Source organism: Pteropus vampyrus, unplaced genomic scaffold (genome assembly GCF_000151845.1).
Source record: "Pteropus vampyrus isolate Shadow unplaced genomic scaffold, Pvam_2.0 Scaffold214, whole genome shotgun sequence".
NCBI classification, from domain to species: Eukaryota; Metazoa; Chordata; class Mammalia; order Chiroptera; family Pteropodidae; genus Pteropus; species Pteropus vampyrus.
In genome coordinates this window covers 238,791-250,016 of record NW_011888995.1, presented here as the reverse complement: position 1 = coordinate 250,016, position 11,226 = coordinate 238,791, and the positions used below count along the sequence as shown (strand labels likewise).

The window sequence follows — 11,226 nt, the reverse complement described above, 5'->3', positions numbered from 1 at the left end:
GCCCCGTGCGCGTCGCCGGTCCCCGCCGCCACCCGCCTCGTCCCCGCCGCCGCTGCCGCCCCCGGGGCATGGCCTGTCTGATGGCCGCTTTCTCGGTCGGCACCGCCATGGTGAGTGAGCTCATCCTTGGCTCCCGGGGCTTGGTTCTGTTTTCCAGGAGAGCAAGCACACAAAGACCCGCACTCTCACCTTGACACCTGCCCCTGGGTTCCTGGGGAGGCGCCCGACTCCCACCGCCCACGTCCTGGCCACCTGGCGCCACGGGACGCTGGGGAGGTGGAGGGGCCCCCACAAGTGGACAGATGGCCTTGACCTCGTCCGCCTCCCTCCGGAGGCTGAGGGGCGTGGGGCCCGGAGGTCTGGGGCGCACTGGGGAAGGCGGCAGCCTGGGCCGGAGGGGTCGCATCCCTCTGCCGGCGTGCGTGGGCCAGGGCTGAGGGAGCGGGCACTTCTCGTGCCTCCCTCCGGAGCGTCGACCACTGTCTGAGGGAACAAAAGGGGGAGCTGCTCCCCGAGAGAAAGCTCCGTGGGGACAGCCTCTCCCGGACCTACTTGGGAGGGGGAGGCGGAGTCCCGGGAGGCAGACGAAGGGCGAGCCTGGATACCTGCAGGCCACCTTCCTGCACCCTAGAGAGAGACGGGGTGGGGTCACGGGCGTTCATCTAACGTCTCCCGAGGGTACCAGCTCGGTAGAGGGTCCACCGGGTGCTGGCGAATTTATTGCTAGACACAGCAATGCTATTCCCAGGGGCGGTCAAGAGCCTCCTCTTGCTCATTTATAATAGCTCCATAAACTCACATTAAGACAGAATAAACGAAATAACCATCGACCCACCCCTCCTAGGGCCTTTCATTTCTATGCCTAGCAGCTGGCATTGCAGTTCGGTACTTACGGACTAGATTTCAGGTCATCTAAAGTACAAATAGAAAGTATTACGTATTCCAACCCATATCGCTCTCGCTATCCACCCCTCTGTCTTCTGCCCATGTATTTACTATCCGGCCAGCTCCTTCCCATAGGCTCTGAGCCCACAGCGCACAGCAGCGGCTCTGGGTTGTCGCCCCCACCCCTTGCCTTATTTCATTTTTAGCATCCTGTATTGAAGTCAGCAGTGCTCAGCAGGATTTGACCGACAGTTACCTCTTGCCTTGAGCTCAAGAAAAAAAAAAAAGTAGCGGGTTTCTGCGCATGCTCTGCTCTGCCAAAGGCATCCTATGATTCCAAACAGGTTACTGTGGAACATACCGCGCCTCGCCAGCTCATTATATAACGATTTTGCGTAAAACGATAGAATGGGGCCGCCGGCGGTGCATTAAGGAGGTCGGTAGAGCAGGGGAGGGCCGGTGGCAGGGGACCCACCGGCGGCGTCCCGTCTCTGGGCTTGCTCTCCCTTTATTACTTAGCTCTTCACAGATAAGGAGAGGATGGAAAAAACAGAAAAGGCATTTGCTTTGATCTGGTTGTTTGGGTCGCATGGGGCAATTCTTCCTTTTACATTTGCCCATCTCCTTGGGATTCCTCAGTTATGCTGATAATGGAAAATGAAGGACATTATCATCGTCAGTTGTAAAGAGAGTGCCACATCTTTTCGATGCTGGGTAACTCTCGAGGTCCTTTCAAAGCTGCAGAAGTGGCTTATACGTGTCAAAAAACCATGAACCAGAATGCTTTAAGGCATAGAGGTTTTTAATGTCAAGATTTTTAATAGTCCCGGGACTCAAGTATTTTGTTCTCACATGGAGATGCCGATGCCTGAGCTCAAACCCCCCCTCCCCCCAGGAATGTAGTTTTTTGTAAAAGTAGTTTTTTGTAAAAAGTCATTTTTCTCCCTGAAAACCTTGTACTTTTTTTTTTTAATTTAAGAAATTTGACACGAGTCACAAACAAGGAGCCCTTGAGAGAACCCCAGGATTCTGGGGCTTGCTTTACCATCGCCCCAGCTTGAGGGGTCCCGCTTGGACTGACTGTGCCAGGCGTGAGTGTGGAGAAGGTGCCTTCACGAAGTACCCAGGCAGCGCTGGGGTCCCTGAGCTGGGCGGGAGGGGCGCACATGGTCCCTGATGGGACAGCGGTGTTTGGGGCAGTGTAGAGCGAGATTTGGGTGATGGCGAGGCTGGCGTCCTGAGGGCCCTTGCAAGGGGCATCTGCTTTCTGCTCGGTTAAGGGTGTAGCGTTTGGGTAATTTTCCTGTAGGCGGTGGCCTTGAGAATTCTCGTCAGTGTGTTTTCCTCTAATGTGCTCAGGGCACGGCGCGGGGGCGGGGGGCGGGGCGGAGGGGTTCTGCCCTCCAGCTGAAGGGTCTGCAAACCTAGCAGGGCACCAAAGCTGGCGGCAGTGGACCATGAGAGCAGCGAGAGACTGAGCGCCCGCACCACCTGCCTCTGAGTTCCTCTTCCCTCTCCTTCCTTCCCCAGGATGCTGTGGGTGGGTGTGTGTGTGTGTGTGTGTGTGTGTGTGTGTGTTGAGTGTTTACCTCTAACTGAGCTGCCCTGGGTAAGTAGTGTGAGCCAGCCTCACAATGGCCTGGGGGAGCTGCTGCCTGTTAGAGACCCTCCCTAAACAGGCATTTCTATCTGTTAGCACATTCACACTGAAATCAGCACCCAAGGAAAGTTCTCAGCTGCCCAGGCAGGATCTCTCCAAGGAGAGCCCCTGCGAATGGCCTTACTGTCATTTACCATCGATCACGCAGCACGAGTTGTGCGAGGAGGCGGCAGGTAAAGACCTGGCTTCGGTGAGGTAGGGAAGCGTCCAATGAATGGGAATCAGTAGGGAGGGAAGAGGCGTTTGTTTCACTTTTAATGAGCTCAGGAGACTGAGGACAGCAAGCTGGAACCTGCACTGCCGGCCGCTCTTATCTGGGGATTGCTTGCAGAGAGCTGGTCTGTTTCGGAGTGACAGTCACTGCCTCCCGTCACATAGGACTTAATGATTTTATTGGTTGGGCGAGGCTGTTGGACATCCGTGGAGGAAAGGTGGACAGTGGCGGGCACAGCCTTGGTGCTGGTTTATTGGGTGGGAGTGTGATTTCTGTTTCTTACGGGTTTCCCCGTAACGGACGGGGGCCCGGATGACCCAGGATCACCTACAGCTTGTCCGTAGAAAGCTAAGCAACATTGCCAGTGCTGCTAGGGACGCTGGCTGGGATGCGGTGCAGACATGGCAGAGGACAGCACCGGCCCCCGGCTTGGCTACTCTTTAACCGGGGGCGTCATGGCAGGTCGGGTGGTCTCTCTGTGCCTTAGACGCCTGAAAGGGAGGAGGGGGAGATGACGTTGCCCCTGCTCGAGTTGGGGAGATGGTAAGAGGCATAACCTCGGCAGCCCGGAGTTGTCTGGACAGCACGTTGTACTTGCTGAATCCATGGTCATTGTTTACAGTCATCTACCCACTGTGCAGGAGGCATGAATAGTTAATACTCCAGATAGTGAGTGCTTGACTCTGGCCTCTCTCTCTTACTCCCAAATAAGTTCGGTCACCCAGCTTTGTCCTGGGCTGCTCTGCAAACCCCCTCTGGGTCTCTGCTGGGTCTCCTACAGCTCTCGCCTTATGGTGTATGATCCCAGGTAGCCCTGCCCGGGGCGCCGTCCTGAGCCTGGGCTTGCTGAGGTCTGTCTGGCCGACTGCTCACTCCAGAGCTTTATCTGGTGCTCAGTTTGTTGAATGCACTGAGTGAGTGAGAGACTAGATGGCTTAGAGTGTAGAGGGGAAAGTCAGGCCCCCATGGGAACACAGGTCTGCTACAGCTGGCGGGTGGGCGGGCCGAGTGATGTCTGCTCATCCGTGTATTTGTGTAGCTTTCATCAAAAAGGAAAGCCACGACCTGCACCTCCTCGGGGTGGGCGCCGAGAAGGATATGGATGGTCTATGGCAGCTGGAATGCTGGGGTGCAGGTCGTGGGGGCCACCGCAGGGGAGGAGTTGCTGGGTACTCCCCACCCCCAGCTGTGAGCACACAGTGGCTGAGGGTCTGGGGTTAGAGCCACTCTGCCCACAGGATGTGGGTTCAGAACTAGACAATAGCAGGGCGGGGGCGAGAAGGGGCCTTGGGGACCCGGCCCAGAGCTACCTGTCTTGTGCCCCGCTGGAGCCACCACCCCCAAGGCCAGGATTTGGTGCTTCCTGGACAATTATGGAGGCAGAGTGGGTTACAGATATGGGAGAGCAGCGTGTGTCCCCAGAGGGGCTTATCCAGTGACTGGAGGGCTGGCCTGGTGCCTGCTCTGGGCACTGGGGCTGGACGTGCACACCTGTCCCAATCAGCCAAAGCCAGGAGCTCCCGGCCCTCCGTCAAGAGGCCGCGACATAGAAGGCCCCCGGCAAGGCAAGCTCCATGTGGAGGCAGCGTCCTGCCGCTGGCTCTTGGGGGTTGGAGAGGCACACTGTCCTGACAAGGCCCTGAGAGGTCCCGTTTCAGGGACTTCGACACGGACTGTCCCCAACCTCATGCCTGAAGGTGTGGCCCTACTTACGTTCGCATTAGCAGTGAACCGGGCCTGATTTTGTCATAGTTTTGTTCTGCACTTTAATTTTTATCCATAGGGTACTATAGGCAAAGAGGTGGATTTTGATTTGGTGAAGCTTTGCAGAGGTGACATGCCTGAGAGAGGGGTGTACGTGGGGGTGGGGCACACGGGTGCAAGTTTTTTTTACAATGGTAAAGCAACGTTTTCGAGCATCACAAGAACCAAAAGCCCCTTGCGCCCACATCTCCTCATCCCTCTGTTTGTGCTTTAAATATCTGAAACCACCAAGCCCTCCAAGATGTTTGAGCCCTTAAATTCCATGATAGAAAGGGCGCCAACTCTCCAGTGACAGGCGCGTTCCCTCGGAGGGCGTGTGAACGGGGGAAGGGCTCGTGTTGGCCACACGAGTCTCTGGGGTTTGTGGGGACTATTTTGGAAGCTCCAGTCTCTGCTTTCGTTTTGGATTTTCAATTAGAAACAGCAACGATCCAAAAGCTATCAACGCTCAAGAAATATCTAGAAAATTATGGGGGGGAAAAAAATCACAGTAAGATGTTGCTTTTCTTCAGAATGGACAGTCACCCTGGCCATACCGCGGTGGATCGGGCACAGATTATCCACGAGGGGTACCGAGGGGCTCCGCCATTGGGCCAGCTGCCTTCGCCGCCGTGGGAGAGGTCCCCAGAGGCCTGCCCTTGCGGAATGTTCTCTCTCGATTCCAGAGACGGCTAGAAAAGCATAGCGTAATATTCCTCCCCCCATGTCCTTCTGAGTCTCCGAGGCGCCTGACGCACATGGACTTGTTCAGGGTCGCCAAGCCGTTAGAAAAGGACATTCCTTTTTCTGCATAAACACTTTTGGTTCTTGGCATATCTGTAACGGTTCAATGGACCCTCCATGGAAGCTTTCAAAGCCGATGTAGCTGCAAAACCTTAGGCGTTTGAGCGATGAGGGGGAAAGAGCACCCATCTTGTTTTTTTGATTTTTTGAGGTTTTTTTGATGACTCCGGTTCTGGGGTCGCTTCTGCCCCACTAGCATGTAGGGCTCAGAGCAAGTTTCTTAACTGTCTACGCTCCGTTTCCTTGTCTGTGTAACAGAGAAGAAACATCAGCTTTTTTACAGTGCTGTTATTAAGATACGATGGCGACTTAGAAGATTTACAAGGAAAACGCAAACGCCGTCTCCTGTAAAACCCAGAGGTTCAGCTGGTGTCACTGCCCTGAGGAGTACTGACGAGGTTTCCCGAGGAAGGCACTGGCAGAGCTTGTTTTAAACTAAACTTCCAATTACACGTTCCTAAGGAGCCTCATGCGTCTTTATTGGGATTTGAATGGGTGGACTGTCGATAGGTGAATTTTTTTTTTACGGTGGCCAGTGTTTCATTCACGGAGACGGGTGATTCATTTATTATGGTTGGGTGATTAGATTTTATGATTCCAAAGGAAGACTGGTAGGTGGTTCAGTATCTTATCTGAAGCACTTTTTAACAGAAGGAGGAGAGATGGCTAGCGACGACGGACTCCTCTAGGTGAACACGCGTCCTCCCACGCCACGGGCAGGTGCTGCTGCCACTCTCCAGGGACCCCGAGCCTAATGGCCGGTCCCTGGTGCTCGTTCCCCTGACGCAGCTTGTAACCTCTCTCGGTGCTTCTTCCCGTTTTCCTAGAATGCCAGCGGTTACTCCGCAGCGATGACGGAGCCCAAGTCGGTGTGCGTCTCGGTGGACGAGGTGGTCTCCAGCAACGTGGAGCCTACCGAGACGGACCTGCTGAACGGGCATCTGAAAAAAGTGGACAACAGCCTCATGGAGGCCCAGCGCTTTTCCTCCTTGCCTCGGAGGGCGGCCGTCAACATCGAATTCAAGGACCTTTCCTACTCGGTCCCAGAAGGCCCCTGGTGGAGGAAGAAAGGTAGGGAGGGCGGCTGCTGTGTGTGTCGGGAGGATCGGGTGAAGGAGGGGACAGGTCATTTGGGAGAAGCTGGGGTGTCCCGTTCTGACACTCCGTGACCAACGTATTCAGCTGCTTTATGCCTGGTTTTTTCTTACCTATAATAAGAACGGGTTGGATTAGATGCTCCAAGATTCACGGGCTTTTACCTTCCGATGTGATTACAAAGAGTTTCACAAGGTTCGGGCAGCGTCCGTGCGTGCTGGTTCCCGGTGAGCCCTCAGAGTGTCCCCTTCACCGTTTATGTTGGCCCTTCGGGACGGGACTATTTTTAATGTTTCGGACCAAGATGGGAGACAGGTGCTCCCTCCCAAGTTCAATGTGTTAAAAGGTAGCCAGTGACCTCGAGTGACCTCTCTCGAAACCAGTCATTTACGTTTAAGGATCCTGAAAGGCCTCTTGCCATGGGCGGTGCTGGTGGCCTATAAAGAAAAACACACGGTTGTCAAATGAGCCATAGAAAGAGAAGCGACAGAGAGGGTAGAACTTGGGAGGTGGCCGGAAAGCCACACAGTCCAGGAGTTTGTCAGCGGCTAGTTGCATGTTAATGGGAATTGACGACGGATGGTATTTTGAGTTTTCTTAGCCATCTGGATGTTCCTTTGCCAGCCCTAGATTTTCAAAGCGAGCAGCGTTAATGCCACCTGGGGTGATATTCCTTTTACAGCCTGACCTGTTCCTTCCCATGGCCCCCTCTCCCCATCCCCCTCAGCTCCGTGCACCCGTCATCCACCCGTCTTCCAGGTGGGTAGGGACCAACTGGGAGAGGACATGTCACACACCACCAAGAAACAACAGTCCCCAGTTTCTAACGAATCATTTAAAACATCCTGAAAATCTCTGAGGAATTTGGAACAGTGAAAGTGGCTCGGGTACCAGTGGCATATTACAATTTTTTTAAGGACTCTCAGCTTAAATCTAGATCTGACCCTTCTTTTTTTTCTAGATCTGACGCACTTTTTTTATCTTGAATTTTCCTTTCTCTTTTCGTCTGTTATCTTCCTCCCCCCCCCGACCCCCGCCTTGAGGTTAAGCCATGGGACTGTCAGTATGGTCACTCCGTGGGACCTGCGAGCCAGGTTGGTTGTTGGATGACTTTGTCTGTTTGCACAGCCAGGAACAGGTCTCGAACCTTCTCGGGGCTGATTGAGTGGCATGTTATCCGACACTTCACATGTTCGGCGGTCGCCGGCCTGTTTCGTTAGGACATTCTATGGCAGGCTCGGGGGCGGGCTCATTCGTTTGAGCCCGCTGCAGTTTCAACACAGGGTTCCAGCCTTTTCCTTCTCAACTTGGAAAAAGACGTTATTGGGGGGTAAAAATTCACCAAGTGACCAGGAGGGCCTCTTGATGTTTTGGCTTGACTCATCTATGTAGACAGGTTGTGGCCGATCTGTGAGCAACACAGATCCGGTTCCGTCCATCTGATACACGTGGCCGCAGGAAAGCTGTCCTGTTGGTTGACAGCACTTGGACAGGTCTCCCTTGAAGTGAAGATAGCTTGCGACGCGGACGTGCAAACGTCTGACAGCTGCGGCAGAATCTTGGTCTGAGATCTGACGCGGCAGGTGCTCCGCGGATCTCTGCGTTCCCTAGTCTGGCAAGTGCCTCATCGAGCCTGTATTCGCTAAATGTTAGAACTGGCCACACGAATTGTCAGACTCGGCCAGCAGTGATGGCATCTTAATCAGTGCGGTGGTGGGGGAGGACCACCACGGTCCATTCCCAGTGGCCTCCTTGGACGCTCCACCCAGGTGGCTGCCCGATGGAACTTGCCCTGCAGTAACCCCTGTGAGCTCAGGGGGAGGGGGAGGAAGTGGCCCCAGGGGCCTGCCCATGAGTCATCGAGGGCCAGAGGGGAAGCTGGGCGGATTGTCCTGCTGTGTCCCAGTCGCTGGGTTCTCGGGCTGCGGGCCGATGGCTCTGGCCGGTTCCCTCCCGCCCTGCATCCCAGCGGCCTGGCTCTCCCTGCCCGCCCTTGGCCGCGAGCCCCATCGTTCCTTTGGTTTTCTAGCACGAGTTTAGGGTGGGAATCACCTGTCCACCTTCTCACTGAGCAGGAGGGAAACTGGGTGGGCAAAGCTTGCTCAGGTGCCCGAGCTAGCGAGGCAGGCCTGGCTCCGGGGCGGCGCCTTCCGACTCTGACTTGGTGCCCATGCCTCGCCTGGCGCAGGGCCTCAGGGGTACGAGGGTCCCCGAAGCCAAGGAAGCAGTGCTTCTTCTCCAGGCTTGGTTCCCCCAGGGCCTGCTCTGCTGCCGCTTGCTGAGCTGGTCACCCCCCTGGGCTGGAGGCTGCATCCCAGGGACTCCGGAGATTCCCCAGGGAGGGGAGTGTTCACTGCGCCTCATCACAGCAGGGTCTCGAGTGCTATACCGGGTCAACTCAGAACTCGCTGACACTGTTTCCCCAACTAAGTTCCACCCCAGGATGGACAGTACAAGTTGGTGAGGCCCCGGTCATTGGCTGCCGGGGAGGTCCTGCGGGCCGGTCCGTGGGAGCCTTGTGTCCGTCCATCCCGGGTCACCTCTGTGCCTGTCGGCCTCTGGGTGCCCCTTCTCAGGTTGGGCGCCTTCCCCTCAACGTGGGCGGAGGTAAGCTGAGGAGGCAGAGCCCAGCCATGCTCTCGTCCCCTTTCGTCACTGGGGCAGTCGCATTTTGGTGCCACCTCGGTGTGACGCCAAGTGCGACCGACCTTTGGAACAGGGCTCTTTCTCCTTTCACACCAGATTAGTTTTGCTGTCCGCGTCAACTTGATTGCTTTTAATTCCTTGAATTCAGCTCTCCACGTTGAGCTCATTTGTCGCGCACGCTGGGATCGGGCGCTGTGGCATCGCACGGGGAACAGGTATCTCTGAAGGTGACAGCCAAAGTGCCCGGTTGTGTAGTGAAGGGAACGGAGCGGAAGTGATTCGCTGCCGGTCAGAGCCAGCCCTGGGCCCTGGCTGCCTGACTGCTCGTCCGGCTTTCCGTCCGTCGCAAAGATGCCGGACCACTCCGGGACACCCAGGGAGCCTTTCCTTCACACGCCGTCTCCCAGGGCGTGGTCCCACAACACAAACACGACATGGAACGCTGTAGCAGAGTCTACACGGTGATTAGAGTGACATCATAAACTCCTCCGTGATTATTTTAAAGAAAGACGACAGAAAGAGAACATCAGAGTCTTAGAAGAAAGGTGATGGATGCGTGATCGGCAGCAGCGTTTTTAAGGGGGCGATGTCAGGCAGCGACTCTCTGCGATTCTCGAGCATGACAATTGCCAAGTATCGAATATGGTGCTTAACAAAACATCTTGTATTTTCAATTGTGGTTACATTTTCACCATATGATTAATGATGTCTTTGGGGGAAAAACTAGCTCATATAATAGATTCCTAGTAGAGAACATAATTGTGAAAAGAATTATTCCTGAGAGAAAAAGTACACCCCAAGGATCATTTCACCGGCTTCTGACACACTAATTACTGTCCCTCAAGGAACTCACTCACGTAGCATAAGCCGATGGGACAAACGGTTTGAAAAAATATGGACTTTGATGCTGGTGCACAAACTGTCGTGCCCGGGGACAGCACAGCAGAGTAATCCAGGTCGGTTGTTCTCACTCAGCCCTCGTGTGACATGCTTTCGGAAGCGGCTTCTGCTCCCTGTACGGTGACAGCCCGCTGGTAACACGTAGGACCCCTTGCCGAGAAGAGAAGCTGTACTCTGAACTTTCTAGGTGACAAAGTGGGTAGTGATGAGAAGACCTGACAAACAGCACTTCCCAGTTTTCAAGGCTCTTCACACAGGGGTCCCTTTTTTATTAGGGTGTGACCGGTCACGATTACCAAGTGGGGTACTCCGGATAATGCTGCCCCCTCCCCAGGAGACCGGAGCAGTTTCCGTTGGTGGAATGGAAGCAGGGGTTGGGTCCACGTGGCTCGGGGGCCAGCTCAGCCCTTTGTACTCGTGGAATGCATGAGGTTCAGAGACACGTCCCGGGTCATCGCAGTGCAGGAGATGCGCCTAGATAGCAGGGCTGCGGGATTGAGGCCGAGACCCAACAAGGAACCCAGCAAGCACCTGGCCCCGAGGTGGGCACAGCACCAGACCGGCACAGTCATGAAGGCCGCCACCTTGACTGTTAATGCTGGCCGACTGTCCTTTTAATCGGCCTGCGTGGATGTCGGTCACCTCTGCCATTCAGGAGGGTGCATCGAGGGCTCGCTTGGTCCTTCGGGCACTCTCTAGCCCTCCTGTCCCCTCAGCAGGGAGGTGAGACTGAGCTGTGTGGCTGTGGTATGCTTTCACACAAACAGCTGACACGATTCTTAGAAATGAAAGACACCTCCCAAGATGACCTCGTGATGCAGTTGAGGCTGGGAACAAAAGTGATATCTGGGCTTTCGCAAGTTTTCTTTACCGTCCCTCAGCCAGGCCGCTGTCCCAACACGGAGACTCTGGGGGATGAAACACCACCTCCTCCTCTGAAACCAGACCCTCCGGCCTCCGCCTCGCCCGCCTCCCCCGGTGCCAGGAAGGAGTTAAATAATCTGGGCTTATCTGTATTAGTTTGTTTCTAAGCTATAAAAATGCATTTAAACACCCTTCTCAAATTTAAATTTGCTTTCTCTTAATAGTCGTAGCTATTTCCCAAGGCCTGTCACGACAGGCTGGCTGAAACGAGCGGAATGTGCCGTTCATAAATGCCTTTCAGGAATTCCATTACAAGAAGACTGGCCTCTGACCAAGTGCTGGGTGACTGGGTCCAACTGACTGGAGCAGCGGTGGGAAGAGCGGCCAGTTAAGGGGGGCTGCAGACATCCCAGGG

General features: G+C 55.0%; 1 protein-coding gene across 1 annotated transcript in view; it reads left to right on the top strand.

Moving 5' to 3' along the window:
• Nucleotides 1-6: 6 nt before the first annotated feature.
• ABCG1 (ATP binding cassette subfamily G member 1) overlaps nucleotides 7-11,226 on the top strand; it is a 49,836-nt gene continuing 38,616 nt past the window's right edge. Inside the window, exons 1-2 of the mRNA XM_023538197.1 lie at nucleotides 7-110; nucleotides 6,134-6,377. Coding sequence (XP_023393965.1) covers nucleotides 69-110; nucleotides 6,134-6,377 — 286 coding nt within the window. The 5' untranslated portion in view covers nucleotides 7-68. The remainder of the gene's footprint in view (nucleotides 111-6,133; nucleotides 6,378-11,226) is intronic.